This window comes from Lithobates pipiens, unplaced genomic scaffold (assembly GCF_037356315.1).
Source record: "Lithobates pipiens isolate NorthernLeopardFrog02 unplaced genomic scaffold, aLitPip1_a1.2 Scaffold_10, whole genome shotgun sequence".
Lineage (NCBI taxonomy): Eukaryota > Metazoa > Chordata > Amphibia > Anura > Ranidae > Lithobates > Lithobates pipiens.
This window is the reverse complement of record NW_027507686.1, coordinates 75,731,056-75,750,104: the sequence shown is the minus strand read 5'-3', so window position 1 is coordinate 75,750,104 and position 19,049 is coordinate 75,731,056. Positions and strand designations below refer to the sequence as shown.

General features: G+C 41.7%; 1 protein-coding gene across 2 annotated transcripts in view; it reads left to right on the top strand.

Moving 5' to 3' along the window:
- LRP5 (LDL receptor related protein 5) overlaps positions 1–19,049 on the top strand; it is a 287,294-nt gene that overhangs the window by 206,873 nt on the left and 61,372 nt on the right. For both annotated transcript variants that reach the window (XM_077455906.1, XM_077455902.1), the window contains exons 13-14: positions 382–584; positions 10,397–10,608. In XM_077455906.1, coding sequence (XP_077312032.1) covers positions 382–584; positions 10,397–10,608 — 415 coding nt within the window. The remainder of the gene's footprint in view (positions 1–381; positions 585–10,396; positions 10,609–19,049) is intronic.

The window sequence follows — 19,049 nt, the reverse complement described above, 5'->3', positions numbered from 1 at the left end:
TTAAAGGAAACAAAATCACTCCATCTATGGCCTGCTTAAGTCATTGACCAAGAACAGCAAGGAACTGCATGGCAGCCAGGCAACTGGCATTTTCAGAAGTAGTTCAGGAATGAAAACCTTCTATTTCTTTCCATAAAAAGAATTCCTTTAATAAAACAAAACAGTGTGAAAAGTGTTATTACAAATAACAATCGAACATTGGCTTTCATGGTTTCTAGCTTCCTAAACTGAACTAATTGGTTGCAATGCATGAATAATTTTTACTTAATGTTACTATTTCTGAACTACCTAATTTAACAAGCCACTCAAATTTACTGAATCACTAATTGTGTTTGTCAATATGCTATTTTATTGCATTAAATCATTCATTTTATACTGCAGTGCCCACCAATTTCCTGCTCTTTAGCCAGAAGACAGCTATCAATCGGATGTTAGTGGATGAACAGCAGAGTCCAGATATCATCCTGCCAATCCATGGCCTGAGGAATGTCAAAGCTATCAGCTATGATCCTTTAGATAAGCTTATCTACTGGGTGGATGGACGGCAGAATATAATTAAGAGGGCCAAAGATGACGGCACGCAGGTGAGGGCTCTGTTTATTGTGGTATTTGTTATTTTATATACGTCATGATTTAAAGCCTGCACAAATTATATGAATGTTACTTTCCTCAAATCAGAACTAAAGTCCTTGATACTGTACTTACTTTCCTTCAACAGTCCAACTTCCCTCGATTCAGGTTGTGGCCATTTTCATTAGCTGGCAGGAGATGGCATCATTGGGAGTTCCAGTTTACACCTAACCAGTGTTAAAACTGTCCCCTTTCCCCTCTTAACACCTATACTAACTAACCTGTGTAAGAAAGATCTATATACATACCTATTTTTCAAGCTGCTTTGGTCCGGTCTAGTGATCTCACCAGTGTCAGCCAGCGAAGGCTTCAGGGGAGAGGAGAGGGTGACCGGCAACAGCCAGTATAGCCGTGACCGGTGATGTCACCCATATACTTCAATGGCATGTGTGTTGTTGCCACTCCATACTCTCTCCTGCAGCGGTGCTGACTGACACAGGGGAGTTGGATCACGTGCCTGGGCTGCAGCGATGTGAAAATAGGTCTATACATCTTTCGTAGGTTAGCATGGGTGTTGGGGTGGGGGGAGGTACTCTTTTGAGTGCTAGTTAGGTGTAGGCTGGAATTCCAATTTAAGTGTTAAACCGTTCTTACTGTCATTTGTTAGCTATCATCTTACAGATCAGTGCTGACAAAATTGAAATCTGTTTACTTTTGATCCATAATTTGGAAGGGCAGAGAAAGAGAGACCAAATGCAAACCATTTTGTAAAAATAAATATTTGAATTTACTTAATGTCCAGCTAAAACCATTGCACTAAACAATGACTGACTGCCATGCTACAGCTTCTAGAAGTGACAACGTGTCTATGAATGGAGGAGGGGAAGATGATTGATTGGTCCAGGTGTCAGTGGTGGTCAGGAGAAAAAAATGCAGATATTGATGGTCAAGTGGCATTAGAAAATGCTCATTGTTGGTAGTCAGGGGAAGAACAATAAGACCAGAGTCAGTGGAAGGAAAAAGGGCAAGTGTTGGTTAATGGGAGGGAAAAAAATTACCCTGGAGCTGGTGGTGTCTGTTCCCCCTTATATATTGATTGTCAATAGCTATGCCCCCCACATTGGTGGTCAGTGTCTGTACCCCCCTTACATTGGTTGTTAGTGTGCCCCCTTACATTGGCAAATATAAACACAAGCTGTCTTTACATTTATGATCACTATTATTGGACATCACAGGGATCACAAAGCACAGAGATTTCATTGGCTCTATGCCTTTGCTTATGGTCTGCACTGTTTAATAACAGCACAGATTATTGTGACATCTGTCTTCCTGCTGACAATCCATCCAGGGAGAGTGGCTTACTACTGCCTACGGACCGCAGCTTTCCCCTCCACATCCACCAGCACGCCAGCCGGCACAGCGAGCTGTCCTGTGGAGAGAGGCTTGAATCTTTTGCCACCACGGCTTCCGTTCTCCTCCATCAGCACACTGTCCCAGACCACGCCGCCAAGCGGGTCTGCTGTTTTGTCCAGGGATTATTGGCGCCCACCAAGCTGCACTGCTCCACCGTTGGATGCCGTTAGCTCCTTATTGCTTCGGGAACCTCCAGTGGCACCGTAGGCTCATTAAATCATTTAATATTTTTTCCTCTTTTTTTCATACATCAAGGATTTTTGGTTTTCATTTTATGATGATTATCAATTAAACTTGTTTTGGTTCATCAGTACCACCTTGAGAGATTATCTTCATTACCTACTGCATGTTGAAACCTGTATTGGGCCATTTGTGTTCTCTGCCAGTGATATGCTTGTCTAGTGTTACCCATCGAGCGCTGACATTTCTTGCTTTGTTTTGCTGCTATCCATATCCTCCAGTCACCATTCAGCTGCACTGGGTTCAGCAGATACTCACCTAATTGATATTAATTCATTATTTTAATTTTATTTTTATATATTTCTTCACATCTTCAGTTGAGCGCTGGTGATACTTTTGTTACTCATCAATTGTATATTTTAGAAAAGATCAGTATAAATGGTTTATAAATAATGAATCTGACTGCGTAATACTGTCCTTAACATTTGTGCTGTTTGAGGTTAAATGGCCAACATACTTTATTGTTCCTGTAGAAAATCAATCTTCTCTGCCATGAAATATTTGCTGTGTATGTAAAATGTGCTTTCCATGAAAAATGGCAATGACCTAAAGCACATCATATTTTACACCTAATTATACTTTCAATTCTTGCAAGATGTTTTTAAAGCACACTGTACCTCTCCCAAAGGTATAGTCCCGATGGGATGAAATAAAAGCTAGCTCCTGTGTAGAAGGATTTTTGCCGGTCCTGAAGATATTAGTTTTGCATGCTTGGTATTTCACACACTCTAAAAACAAACATGCCATCATGTGAATAGTATTGCGATTGAAATAAATATGGGTTGAAAGGATGCCAGCGTTTATGGGTGTAAGCCAGAGAACAGATGGGCCTCTTGGGATGGGGGTGGAGAGGGGAGACCATGCACACACAGTGGGGGTTATTTACAAAAACTGCACGGAGCAAAATCTGGTGGAGATCTGCATAGATACCAATCAGCTTCCAAGCTTTATTGTCAAAGTTTAATTGAACAAGCTGAAGTTCGAAGCTGGCTACAATGCACAGCTGCATCAGATTCTGAGTGCTCCAGTCTTAGTAAATCCCCCCCACTGTGTCATTACAAACTGAATTGCTCTTGAATTTCCTCCAATCACTGCACAGATGCATACATGGATAAAACATGCAGACTCACAGCTGTAAATTAATTTCTTCATTCCAGGGGCGGACTGACCATTCGGGCACTGCCCGAGGGCCTGGGCCACTAGGGGGCCCCATCAGGGTTGCCAGCCTCAGTAAAACCAGGGACAGTATGTAAAAATCTGTTTTTTTTTTACATCTGTCTCTGAAATTTCCCTGACATCCTTTTGGTCTAAAAATGCAGAGATTATAGCTGCCCCACCTCTCCAGTACCTTCTCAGCATGAAACATGTCTATATATACTGTGTGATTGTATACTGTGTGTGTGTGTTTGTGTATATTGTGTGGCCCCATAATCTCTGATTACCTGGGGGCCCCATAATCTCCTATTGCCTGGGGGACCCATGAGTTGTCAGTCCGCCCCTGCTTCATTCTTTATATATCATTCTACTCTCATTCTGACCATTAACCTCCCTAGCGGTGATCCCGAGTCTGGCTCGGGCTGGGATTTTAGTTCCACAAGCAGTAACCCCGAGCCAGACTTGGGATCGCATCACTGGATACAGGGAGGACACGGAGAAGTTACTTACCTTGTCCCCTGGATCCAGCGATGTCCTCCGCGCTGTGTGATTGAGCTGTTCTCCTCTCGATTCACACAGTGCCCGAATGCCGCCGAGCTCCGTTCCCTGCGATGTTACGACGCACGGGAGCGGAGATTGGAGCCAAATTCTAAAAAGTTAAAGTACACAAAACACACACAGCACTGTAATCTTACAGATTACAGTACTGTATAAACAAATAAACACGCCCTTTGTCCCTAGTGGTCTGTGCAGTGCCCTGCATGCACTTTTATATTATAAATACTGTTTTTTCTGCCTGGAATTTGGAGATTGTCCATAGCAACCAGAAAGTGTCCCTTTTTCAGTGTTTTAGGATTTGATTACATTATTGAATAATTTTTATTATTATTTATTATATTATAAACTTTATCATACCCGGGATGTCTGCTAGACTCTGGTTTGAACAGATTTAAGAGAGTTATTCCTAAGAATTACAGGACTACAATATAAAACACCAAATTTCCATGCAAAATAATTGTACCGCTTTCAGCACCTAAAACCAGAACGAACTATACCGCCAGGGAGGTTAAACAACTTAAAGGTAAATATCGAGTAACATCTTTTATGCACATCTTTTTATGTTACTTGTTCATCTTGTTCAAATCTGTTTTACATTACATTACTTTGTGAGAAAAGACCGACAAAACTGAACACCTCACTCATGGTATTGCAGTTGCTATTGGCAACATTTTATTTGTAGCATTTCCTATCATTTAAATGTGCTAAAGCTGTCTCATTTACAGCATATTACATTTTGATTTTACAATCCTAGCACAAGCTTTTAGATTTATCAATAGCGACGTAGTGCAAGAGCCTAAAAAAACAATCCATTAAATTTTTGGGTTTCAAAAGAGGCTTTTGTGCAAGCGTTGAAAACTGATACCCTGTTTATTCTACGGCCTTTGCCAAACGTTGTAGTAACATGGCCAATAACCTTTATTGTTCCTACAAAACACCAGCCTTCTCTGCCATGACCTTTGCTCCACAGGATATGTACAACATGCTTAGCATGGAAAATCACAGTGATATAACGAATCTCATATTTTATCCATAAAAATGCTTTACCTGCTGCTGTTTAGATGGCACTCGTGCACACTGTGTACCCATCTCAAAGGCCCCCAATGTGCACTGAACATCAAAAAAAATGCTGTTTTTGCACTTTCTATTCCTGCAAAGTGATTTTCAAAATTCATGCCTCAACATTTTACTAAATTAAAGTAAACAATAATAAAATAAAAATAACCAGTTCACTAAGTCATAAAATGTGCATGCAACAAACTTCTCAGCATGTTAAAACACCTGTACCCATCTACCACCTATACATAGGGGGTTATATATTATAGGCAAATCCACTTTGCACTGAAAGTGCACTTGGAAGTGCAGTCGCTCTAAATCTAAGGGGTAGATCTGAATTGAGGGGAAGCTCTGCTGATTTTATCATCCAATCATGTGCAAGCTAAAATGCTGTTTTTTTTTTCATTTTCCTTGCATGTCCCACTCGGATCTACAGCGACTTTACTTTCAAGTGCACTTGCAGTGCAAAGTGGATTTTCCTTTAGTAAATGACCCCCATAGACTCATAGTTGGAATCTTACTGGTGTATGGCATCTAGTGCAACAGCTAGTGCTCAAACTGTGCATAAAGATACGCAAAACGCTTAAGGGTTGCTAAGTATTTTGCAGATTTTTACTTTTTGGAGTCTCTCTTAATACTAGCCTTGCACACTTGTGGTTTTATTCCTACATGGTATCTGCATTTAAAGGAGAAAGAGGACTCTTTTGGCCCTACTTCTTTTGTGGGTCTATTCTACACTCCTGTGATCTAGATGCAGCCTACAGTGGGCTAAAAATCTGCTGTTGGCTGACATCACTTAGCCATTCCAGACTCTGGAGGGATCCTGTGCCAGCTGCTCCCGCTCCCTGCACAGCCCACCGCTCCAGTGAGCACTGGAGGGGCAGAGCAGAGAGCCGACACCATTCTGCACTCAGGATAGACCCATGAAATGAGCAATCACTGGGTTTTGATCGAGCAATCGCTCAATCCTTCTCGGCCTTAGAGGCAACGGGGGGGGGGGGGGGGGGCAGATGCAGCATTGGAGCTATGCTGCATCCACCTAGGTGAGTATGAATGTTTTTCTTTTAAATCCTGCACTTCACTTTAAAAACACGAGAAAATATCAGATTTTTTTCCGACAGAGTTTGGCCCATTGACCATTGGCCCATTGACATTCTGACATCCAAATCCGTTGGATTTTGTCCGACGGATTTTGTCCGAAACTGTTGCATACACACAGTCGCACAAAGTTGTCGGAAAATCCGATTGTTCGGAGCGAGGTGGTGTAAAACACGTACGACGGGACTATAAAGAGGGCAGTAGCCAATTGCTTTTGTCTCGTAATTTATTCTGAGCATGCATGGCACTTTGTCCATCGGAATTGTCTACACACGATCGGAATTTAAACAATCAGATTTTGTTGTCGGAAATTTTTAGATCCAGCTCTCAAACTTTGTGTGTCGGAAATTCTGAAGGAAAAAGTCAGATTGAGCCCACACACGATCGGATTTTCCAACAACACTATCCGATCGCACGTTTTTCCATCGGAGAGTCTGACGGTGTGTACAGGGCATAACAGTGTTTAGAGTCAGAAATATAAGAGAATAAGAGATTTTTATTTCAGGCACGTCCCAGCTTAACCCACATCATTTCAGATACAGGAGTGTACATTCTATAGCAAACCATGTTTGTCTCTGAATTGCACAGATATATGCTGTAGCATGTGCACACGTCTCTGCATGCATTGCGAGCACCTAATATAACCATTGGATTTGTCCACACAAAATGGCACCCCAGCATATCATACAATGCTAAAGTTTAAGTAAATCAGGCCCAATATGTCATTGCCCTTTCTTTTTTCTTTTTTTTTCTTTTTTTTTTTTACAATAAATGAAAGTTTGTCTGGCGTTCTTCTACAGATCATCGCACACTTACCTCAGTCATTTTTGTATTGTGAAGCAAACTGGTTGCTAGATCCAGACCTCATACTATGCATAATCACAAAACATTTCCATCATATTTCAGTCATGAGCAGCAAGTAATGCCAGTTGGTCTGCATTTATCCTTGTGTCCTTTTGTGCTGTCCGTGAGGTCAGCGACATTTGTGGGACTTAGACCAGCAAGTCTTTTTAGTTAGAGTTGAAGTGCTGGGTAGTTGTTCTTCCTTAGCCAATAATAAAAATAGTAAATAATGTGTGAAAATATTTTAGAAGAGTAATGTCTGATGCTTAAATTAGTATTTTCAGATAAACATGAAATTATTATTGGCAACTGATTAATTGTTTTGTTTGCAGGGAACTCAAATGTCTGTTCTACAGCAGAAATGTCACTTCTATTTGAAACCTGGTGCATCACTTCCCCTGTGAATATGAATATTCACAGAGCTGGAGATTTGCTGTTTTGAGTGCAGCAAACAAACACAATATATTCTTAGGGCATACTGTTTGGAAGGGTGCAGCTGTGTTTGCCATAATTAACACTGGATCGATTCGACTTTACATTAGGGATCAACCCAGGTGCCTGGACCGGCAGCTAACTCGGCCTCTCAGTGAACTGCTGGGAGACTGAGCCAGCCACTCCCGTCCACTGCACAGCCCAGAGCTCCAGTGAGCGCTGGAGGAGCAGAGCAGAGAGCCAAAGACTGACAGTCACCACTCTCTGCTCAGAGCGGACAACTGAGCGATCAGTGGTGTTTGAGCGCTCAGTTCTCAGTGCAGAATTGGATCAATGCTGCATCCAACTAGGTAAGTATAAATGTGTTTTTTTTTTTTCCCAACTCCATACTTCTCATTTAAAGCTTGTTAAATCTAAATATTTGCTGTTGTATATGTCTTAGCAAACATATTATGCTCTTTAGCCCATGCAGACAAAGATTTAAGCATCAAAAACCCTAATTGAAGGAACTAGCAACTATGTGCCACTTTCCTGTGGAGTCCTCTTCTGTCAATTCTTTTCAAATGTTTTGAACTGCAAGCCTATATGGTTGCAGGGCTGATGCGAAGGGGTGGTTTTCTATGTAAAACACTAAGCCCCTGTACACACGGTTGGAGATTTCGACAACCAAATCCGTTGGATTTTGCCCGTCGGATTTTGTCCGTCGGATCTTGTCCCAAACTGTTGCATACACACGGTCGTCGGACAAAGTTGTCGAAAAATCCGATCTTTCAGAACGTGATGACGTAATTTTGTTACGATGGGACTACATTCAGGCTAGTAGCCAATAGCTTTGATGTAGGAATTTGATCTGAGCATGCGTGGCACTTGGTCCAATCAAAATTCTCTACACATGATCGGAGTATGTCCGATCGGCCCAGTTGGTCGGGAAATATTTCCAACAAGTTGGAAAATTGGGCCTGACGGATATTCCGACGGTATCAGTCCGATGCATACCACATACAGTCGGATTATCCGATGACACGGTCCGATAGGACACATTCCGACGAATTCTCCGACCGTGTGTACAAGGGCTTAAGGCTTATGTTTGTATTGTGTGAATGAATGTTAAAGCCTAACTCCACTTTTGTTGAGAAAAAAACATTCCCCCCTGGATGCCTTTTGTACATTACAAGAATTTTAACACACTTTGTTACAGATTACTACCTTTTGTTATTCTGAAGAAATCCCTGTTTGTCTGTAAGAAAGTCTAAGGCCGCGTACACACGGGCGGACTGTTCGCCCAACTTTGTCCGCTGAACAGTGTTTCAGCGGACAGTCCGCTCGTGTGTGGGCTTCATCGGACAGTTTCAGCGGACAGTCTGACGAACAAAGTTTTTCGGAATTTCCGTAAGACTGTCCGCTGAAACTTGGTTTGAGCGGACAGTCCGCTCGTGTGTAGGCTTGTTCGACAAACTAAGTCTCGCGCATGCTCAGAAAGAATTTACACGGCGAAGGTTGCATTGCAGTGTATTGGACGTCTAATTTCTCGTCCCGTCGTACGTGCCGTTCACGTCATCGCGCAAGTTTTCAGCGGACTGTTCGTTCGTCGTGTGTGGTCAAGTCCGTTCATGCTAATTTTGAACGGACTGTTTGTCAAACTGTTTGACGAACCTAGTTGGGCGGACAGTCCGCCCGTGTGTACGCGGCCTTAGCCCTTGTACACACGGTCGGACATTCTGACATCCAAATCCGTTGGATTTTGTCCGACGGATTTTGTCTGACGGATTTTGTCCGAAACTGTTGCATACACACAGTCGGACAAAGTTGTCGGAAAATCCGATTGTACGTAACGTGATGACGTTATTTCATTACGACGGGACTACATTCAGGCTAGTAGCCAATAGCTTTGGTCTAGGAATTTGATCTGAGCATGCGTGGCACTTTGTCCGTCTGAGTAGGCTACACATGATTGGAGTATGTCCGATCGGGGCATTTTGTTGGAAAATTTTTACGGACAAGTTGGAGATGGAGACCACACACAGTCGGAATCTCTGACCGTGTGTACAAGGGCTAATGGGAGTGGCTTCATAATGATCAGTCAGCTGTGCACCTGCAGGGCACAAAGGCTGCATTCACACTTCAGCATTTTAAATCACTTTCAAATTGCGGGCAGATTCGCAACAAATCTGCCCGCAATTTGAAAGCACTGATGTGTGAATGGCAAATCACGGGACTCGCATTTGAGATGCCATTAATTTGAATGACACCTCAAATCGCAGCACAGGTCTGCCACGATTGTCACTCAGTAAATTTCGTTGCACCCCCAGCAACATGCATCGCCAGAAGCATGTCGCCCAAAAAGCTCCTGAACTTTTTAAGGCAACATGCTTCCCGCGATGCGTGTTGCCTCTATTGCAGTGTGATTTATCGTGTGACAATCGTGGCAGATCCCCGCCGCGATTTGAGGTGTCATTCAAATTATTGGCAAATCAAATGTGAGTCCCGCAATTTGTCATTTACACATCAGCACTTTCAAATTGTGGGCAGATTTGTGGCAAATCGCTGACGTGTGAATGCAGCCTAATGAGGAAAGCTGCTGGACCTGCATCCCTTTAGTTGTGATTTCCTATTGGAAATATCTCACCAAAAATTACATTTTTGTTGCAGGGAATACCTGAAATCTGACTTGTATCTTAGTGCAGACTTCTGGGAAAATTAATAAGCCAATCACACAAGCAGAAACTGGTGCTTCTGGGGGGTGGTCAGTACACATTCTGTGTACAGAACAACTCCAGGTAGCCATATTGCATTGCATTTTGCAGAAAATTACAGAGCTGCAGATTGAAAAGGAAAGGTCATTTTTAATGACATTCAATTACAATATGACTTGAGTCGCAGTTGTATATGCTATATTATTTTCTTTATTTGCAGTGTTTTCTCCACAAAATTGGAGTTACACTTTTGAGTTGCTGATAACATTAAGACACTGAGATGATTACTCTCTGCACAGTTGTTGAGGCTTTAAACTTGTCATTTGTTTCCTTCTTAGCCTCTTGCTGTGGTATCTACTCCAAACCAGAGCCAAACCCAAGAAAAACAGCCCCATGACCTGAGCATTGATGTGTACAGCCGCACTCTGTACTGGACTTGTGAGACCACCAACAGCATCAATGTTAACAGGCTGACTGGAGAATATGTTGGTGTTGTTTTACGTGGAGAAAATGACAAGCCAAGGGCCCTTGCTTTGAACGCTGAACGGGGGTAAGACATTTCTTTAGTCCTATTAAGAGCTTTTCTGTGAATACAGTCTCCAAAACATTCAAGTGTTCACATCTTCGCATTCCACAATTTATGTCATACATATCAATGTAAGCTCTAATGAGCAGAAATGAACAGTTATACAGTTCACACATATGTTTTACTGTTTTTATGCAGTGTGCCCTATGTCCAGCTGATTTTGTCTTTTAATCGGTTTAGGTACCTTGAAAGACCACTGCTGACTGATATATAGTACTGTGCAAAAGTTTTAGGCAGGTGTGGACAAAATTATGTAAATTAAGATTGCTTTCAGAATTTGGTGTTAATAGTGTATTTTTATCAATTAACAAAATGGAAACTAAAGGGTGACCACCCTTCGCCTTAAAAACAGCATCAATTCTTTTAGGTACACACGGTTTTTGAAGGAAATTGGCAGGTGGGTTATTCCAAACGTATTGGAGAATTAAAGGGTTTGTAAAGATTCGTCTTTTATTTTCTAAATAGGTTCCTTTAAGCTAGTGCATTGTTGGTTCACTTACCTTTTCCTTCGATTTCCCTTCTAAATGTATGTTTTCTTTGTCTGAATTTCTCACTTCCTGTTCCTCCTCAGTAAACTGTTCAGTAAGCTGTTCTGGCTGACTAAACACCGCTCGGATGATGGTGTGAAGTTTACTGAGGAGAAACAGGAAGTGAGAAATTCAGACAAAGAAAAAATACATTTAGAAGGGAAATCGAAGGAAAAGATAAGTGAACCAACAATGCACTAGCTTAAAGGAACCTATTTAGAAAATAAAAAACTAAGCTTTACAACCCCTTTAACTACAGATTTTCTGTGGATGCAGGCTGCCTACGATCTGTGGGGGCCAAGCCATCACTTCCAGGACTCCTTGTTTTTTCTTTACACTAAAATAGTTCTTAATAACATTGGCTGTTTGTTTGGGGGTCATCCTGATGCAGAATACATTTGTGGACAATCACAAGCCTCCCTGATTGTAGGTAGGGGAAGTAGGATAACTGGTAGGATCATCCAGGTATGCAGAATTCATAATACTAGTAAAAACATGAAACATATAAAATACCATTTTATTATTTAAAGAGACATTAAAAAAAATTAAGGTAATAAACACTTAAATATGACTAAATGTATTTTTAAAAGAGCTAAAAACATGTACCTGAATTTGTCTTTATAGCACACTGTTCAAATTGTGTGCATAGCAACACTTAAATTGAAAGCGTAAGAGGGAACATGCGTAAAGTGTTTGTAAAGTCTTGTTTTTTTGTTTTTTTTTTCAATAAAAATAACAAACATGCTATACTTACCTGCCTTGTACAAAGTTTTTGCAGAGAGCAGCCTGGATCCTCCTCTTCTCGGGTCCCTCTTTGGCTCTCCTGGTCCCTCCCTCCCTTTGAGTTCCCCCACAGCAAGCAGCTTGCTATGGGGCACCCAAGCCAAGCTGCAGCTCCGTGTATCCATTAAGACATAGAGCTGCGGTTCGGCCCTGCCCCCTCTCTCCCCTCATTGGCTAACTGACTTTAATTGACAGCAGCAGGAGCCAATGGTCGCTACATAGAGATTGGGCTTTCTTCAGTGTGCATACGCCGATGAGGTTGGCACAATGGTATATGGTAAATATCTCCTAAACCGTGCAGTTTTAGGAGATATTTCCAGTGCCTACAGTTAAGTCTTAAAATTGGTGTGTAAGTGTTTACAACCACTTTAAATGTGGTGGTTAATTTTGTCTACTTTTTTTTTTACACTTTATTTTATTTTTTTTATTGCTTCTGCTAGAATGGCAACCGTACCTACTGTATATCTAGGAGGAGCAGCAATGTCACTCCAGGAAGGCAGTATGTTACCGCCCCCCCACTGCATAACATATGGTGAGGTGTTTTGGTGTCAACAGATAGCTGGGAGCGATTCTTACTGATAACTGTCCAAGAAAGAGCACAGAAATGTATCATCTCTCAAGAATTTTTTTCACTTATTGAACACTTGAACACATACATTAGAATGCTTTCATTGATACATTTAACAGACCATAAGGGAGCAAATAGGAGAAATGCATTGTTTGATTTTACATGCACTTTAGGCTGTCAGGAGTTATAAATCTGTGTGGCAAGAATTTTTACACTGTTTATCCAGCATAATGTTTCCATGTAAAGACATCCAAAATAGCTTACCTTTGCTAGAAAAAACACCTCCCAAAATGACACGATTCAGTGTTCAGCCAATTCTGGTGTTTTGCAAGAGGCTGGAAAAGCTCACTTGTTTCTTTTAAAACCTAAAATAAAAAAGCAGTGTCAGAACAAAAACATTTTTTGGTTTGCCTACGGAGCATTATAGATGTCTGTAAATGGATATTAAAGCACATACCCTCTGCTTATCTTCCTCTGTGACTTAAAGAAAAAGACGCACGAAACTCAAATTGTTTTCTAAATATGTAATGCCCGCGAAGTCCCTGAAGACAGATAAATGGGCTAGAATGGAAACCATGTGTTGCCCAGCTGACAGGGGCCTAAAGATGGGTTTGTAAAATGCATTTGAGTTTTCGACTTGACCTATTATTCTATTTAATTTTGAACCTTTAATAGTTAAAAGGTTATTAAGCATGCTAATTTCTATAGATTTCATATTTTTCATGCTGTTACTTTCTTTGGTTCAGAGAGATTTTATAGCTGTAAAACTTCAAATGTCCCAAACCCAAGAAGGACTCTTAAGGGCCGTTTACGTAATCAGAAAATTATAAGAAAAATACTGCTTTCTAAGCGATCATACGATAATCTGATCGTTCGTACAGAGCTTTCGAGAGCCGATCACGACAGTTCATCTGATATTATCTGATCAGACGAGCATGAACATTTTTCTTACATGATACCAGATCGTACGATTTTTGTTTAGTCAGTACAGTTGCTGTTCAAAAATACAATACAAATACACTACAGCACATTACATCACTTCTGAATTTTTATTCTGTATGTATGAGAATTTTTGGAACTTTAGTACACTCGATACTCATTTTCGATATGAAATTAGCATACAAAAAAAAAAACAGACGATCACTCGTCCGCTAATCTCATTGTGTGTACCAGGCATTAGGATAGTACCAGTGTTGCAGATAGCAGAAGCAACTGGAGCTCTGGTATTTTGTTAATTTTATATATCGTTTATGCACAGTGGATGTAAAAAGTCTACACGCCCCTGGTAAAATGTCAGATTTCTGTGATGTACAAAAAGGGACAAAGATAAATAATTTCAGAACCTTTTCCAACGTTAATGTGACCTATAAACTGTACAACTCCATTGAACAAGAAACTGAAATCTTTCAGGTGGAGGGAAGTAAAAATAAAAAAATAAAATAATTTGGTTGCATAAGTCTGCAAACCCCTAAACTAATACTTTTGTTGAAGCACCTTTTTGATTTTATTACAGCACAGCATGGCACATCTTGACTTGGCAATATTTGCCTACTCTTCTTTGCAAAAACACTCCAAATCTGTCAGATTGCGAGGGCATCTTCGTTACACAGCCCTCTTCAGATCACCCCACAGATTTTCAATCTGATTCAGGTTTGGTCTCTGGCTGGGCCATTCCAAAACTTTAATCTTCTTCTGTTGAAGCCATTCTTTTTTTGATTTGGATGTATGCTTTGGGTTGTTGTCATGCTGAAAGATACAGTTCCTCAGCTTGCTAGCAGAAGCCTGAAGGTTTTTGTGCCATTATTGACTGGTATTTGGAACTGTTCACAATGCCTTCTACCTTGACTAAGGTCCCTGTTCCAGCTGAAGACAAACCAGCTCAAAACATGATGCTGCCACCACCATGCTTCACTGTGGGTACGGTGTTCTTTTGGTAACATGCAGTGTTGTTTTTGCACCAAACATATCTTTTTTGGAATTATGGGCAAAAATGTCAACCTTGGTTTCATCAGACAATAACACATTTTTGATGTGATGGGTGAATGGCGCTGTCTGTCCCGGAAGGGAGGGAGGACAGCGTCTGTGTTGTGCTCCCACCTCCGCTGGCTTTTGATTGGCTGAGGGATGGATGGGATTTGCCTTATTTCTGCGGTGCTTTGATTGGCCGCGTGCTGTATGATGTAGGGACCGCGATGTGGTCCACCGTCTATGATGCGGTGCGTCGTTCATGGTGCAATGGCGCCAATTTTGGCATCCCAGCATGCTATGAGAAGGGCTCCAGCCCCTGCCCAATTTAGGTCTTCTCACTGGATGAGGGGGTTGAGGAGTTATATTAATCTGAAACAAGGGAATGCCATTCTGGCACCCTTGATCTGCCACTCTGCACCACATCTCTCACAGTGTATTCCACCTTACATGTGGCTAAATGATCCAACACCATAAACTTTGGGTAAGTGTTTGACTTTGCATATACTCATTTATACATCCCATTTTTGGATATCTTTGCCTTTCATGTGAGGGTGTGACAAGGAGTTTGGGTACTTTCCCTTCTATTGCTAATAACCATATGCAGTATGAGTGATCTCAGTAGACATATTTTTCAAATTGGGGAGTAGAGGTGTAGTTTGTAACTGTAAAGGGCCTCATACAAAGTTATCCTTTGGCCCTTTCACCTTTATGCATAGTGCTGTTTGCTTGTATTGATGTGTCCCATCAGTCGCACTTGGTATTAGGATCTCTATATGATATATATTTTCAGATATTCACTTGTAATTGTAAATGGGAGCTTAACCTCCACAAAGAGCTGTTTGTGGACTACCCCATATGACCGGAAGGTGGCAGCGGCTGACTTTAGGAAGACCATGTATTGTGACTCCATTTATATGTTTTTGTATAAATTCTGAGGTATTTGGCAACAAACTAGTGAGCCATTATACTCATTGATAAATTGAGATTGAAATTGATGTTTACAATAATTCTTATTTTAGTGTTCAGCTGCAATATATTTTCCTGAAGAAGCGGGCTATGCCTCGTGAAACACAACTGCATCAAAGCATATTTTACAGGATGAGCTATCGGACATACATTGTCCATTATTTGAGGGTTCTCCAGTGAGACCTTTCTCCCAAAACCTTCCTTTTTTCCATAACACATTTTTCCATGTTTTTGAGAGACTTCAGATGTGTTTTTGCAAAATCTAGCCAGATTGTTGTCACATGTACCACACAGCCAGTACTTGCCAGATATTCCTGCAGTTCCTTTAACCACTTCAGCCCTGGAAGATTTGGCTGCTCAATGACCAGGCCATTTTTTGGGATACAGCACTGCGTCTCTTTAAATGACAATTGCGTGGTCGTGCGACGCTGTACCCAAATGCAATTTATGACCTTTTTTCCCAACAAATAGAAGGATATGACCAAGAAAATGTCAGAATAGATCTACTAGAACAGCTGAACTTTATTTGGGGTTAATCAGAGGCACTTTAAATGATGGTAGGTGTGTACTGACTCCTATTTAACATGAGTCTGCATGTGATTGCTTAATTCTGAACACAGCTACATCCCCAGTTATAAGAGGGTGTGCACACTTATGCAACCACATATTTTTATTTTATTTTATTTTTACTTCCCTCTACCTAAAAGATTTCTGTTTGTTGTTCAACTGAGTTGTACAGTTTATAGGTCACGTGAAGGCTGGGTTCCCACTTATACGAATTGGATGGGGGTTTCTCCGCATCCAATTCACATAGTAGGAGATTGTGACCGGCTCTCTATGCAAATTGCACAGGAGCCCTGAGCATCTTTTCGGGCTGAAATCGGACCTGAAACAGTGAATGGAGATGCCACAGACACCTGCTGTGAGCCGCTGAGTGTTCTAGTGTGAACCCAGCCTAAAGTTGAAAAAAGTTCTGAAATGATTTATCTTTGTCTCATCTTTTTACATCACAGAAACCTGACATTTTAACGGGTGTGTAGACCTTTTATATGCACTCTATGTTTAAATTCAGAAGCGAGCATGCACCAGTGCCCCCATAGCAAACGGCTTGTTATTGGGGGCACTGGTCAAGGGGGAGGAGCCAGGAGCGCCAACAGGGTATCTAAGAAGAGGAGGATCGGGGCTGCGCTGTGCAAAACCACTGCACAGAGCAAGAAGGTATAACATGTTTATTTTCATTTTTTTAAACCTTTTTTTAAATCTTTTAAAACCTTTAATGTTACTTTAAATTGGCATTTGTTCTGAAAAAAATTTAAATATCTTTGTCATTTTTATTGTCACTGCCATTGTAAGTTAAAAAAAATTATTGCACATATGACTTTTGTACAAACAATTGGCCTTCCTTTAAAAAGCTTTCATAACACTTCCGGTTTCTTAGACCATGAAGCTGATCAGGGACATTCCAGGTATGAACGAATGCTGTAAATTAACCACTTGACCACTGGAAGGTTTTACACCCTTTATGACCAGGACAGCTTTTGCTGTTCAGCACTGTTATTTTAAATGCCAATTGCTTGGTCATGCAACACTGTACCCAAATGAAGTTTACATTTTTTTCACACAAGTAGAGCTTTTTTTGGTGGTAATTGATCACCGCTGTTTTTTTTTTCTTATGAATATATATTATTATATAAAAAAGACCGAAAATTTGGGGGAAAAAAAGCAATATTTTATACTTCGTTATAAAACATGTCCAATAAAATCAAATTTCTACATAAATTTAGGCCGATATGTATTCTGCTACGTGTGTTTGGTTAAAAACCAAACTCATGATCAAGATACTGATCTGTGCAGACTCTATACTAGTAATGGTGGTAATCAGTCCAGAGCACCTGCTGCCATATTTCTGCTGCCTAGTTCCTATGTTTTTGTGCATAGTTGAGTAACTTTGCCTTTTTTCCACGTCAGAGGTATGGCTTTTTGGATGCAATTCTTCCATGAAGACAACTTCTGGCCATACTTCTTCGGACAGTAAATAGGTTTACCTGGGTCTCACTGGTTTCCTTCAGTTCTGTGCTGATAGCACTGCTGGTGATGTTGAAGGGAAGTAAGCTTAATGTGTCTTTTATCTGCTGGATTGTTTCCTTTGCCTATCACTGCGTCTACAGTCCTCAATTTTGCCCTATCAATGCTTTCCTCAATGCTGAGAAATAAAGGCAAAAGTACAGGCAGATACTTACATACAGAGACAAAAGGATTTGAAGAAGATCTGTGGTGGTGTACAAGTGTCCCTAGAAGAATTGATACTGGTTTGAAGCCAAACGTTGCACCAAATATTGATTTGATTTTGATTTTCCTTCTGTTCGCTCACTTTGCATCTTGTAAGATGATAAAAATAAACAATTTAAATATATATTTATGAAAGCATTCTGACGTTAAAGTATGTCTTCACTTCTGCCTAAATCTTTTGCACGGTCCTGTATATCCTTATTAACCAGTTGCCGACCGCCGCACGCCGATGTACGTCGGTACAATGGCACGGGCAGGCATAAGGACATACATGTACGTCCCTTGCCTCCCGCGGGTCGGGGGCCCGATCGGGCCCCCGCCCGGTGCCTGCGGCGGTCGGTATTCGTTCGGGAGCGATCCCGGACGAGGGGACGGCCATTCATTCATGGCCACCCCCTCGCGATCGCTCCCGACGAATAGAAATCCCCGGTGACATCACTTCCTCTCCTGTAATGTAAACACAGGAGAGGAAGTGATGTATTCTCTCCTCCTTGTCGGTATTTTTCGTTCCGACACGGAGGAGAGCGGATCAGTAAGTTGCACCAACACTCTACACACACAGTAGAACATGCCAGGCACACTCACACCCCCCTTTACCCCCCGATCACCCCCCCAATTACCCCTGCCCCCCAGTCACAGTGACACCAATGTCATTTTTTTTTTTTTTTTTTTTTTGCATTGGTGTCATTTGTGACTGTAATAACTGTTAGGGCAGTTAGAGTTAGCCCCCTTTAGTTCTAATGTACCCCCCTAACCCCCCCAATAAAGGTTTAACCCCGTGATCACCCCCTGTCGCCAGTGTCACTAAGGCTGGGTTCACATTGCAGCGGTTTATGAGAACGAATGTGATTCGCACCGCACTGCAGTGCAAATCACATCCGATCTCTGTGCGATTCGAGTTCAGCCATTCGCCACACCCGCCGCACCCGCCGCAAATTCGCACGGGACCCTTTTTTTGGCCCGCAGCAGAATCGGATCGCATGGGTGTTCACACCATGCGATCCGAGTTTGCAGATCGCACTGCGATATGCGAACTGATCTGGGGGTGTCAGTAACATTTCACTGACACTCCCAGCAGTTCGCATAGGGCAGTGTGAACTGCCGCCGGGAGGCATGCGATGCGGGAACCCGCCGCGGATTCGCGGCGTTTCCGCATCGCTCCAGTGTGAACCCAGCCTAATAAGCGATCATTTTTCTGATCGCCGTATTAGTGTCACAGGTGACGCTAGTTAGGCAGGTAGGTATTTAGGTTCGCCGCAGCTTTTTATAGCGCCAGGGACCCCCATATACTACCGCATAAAGCC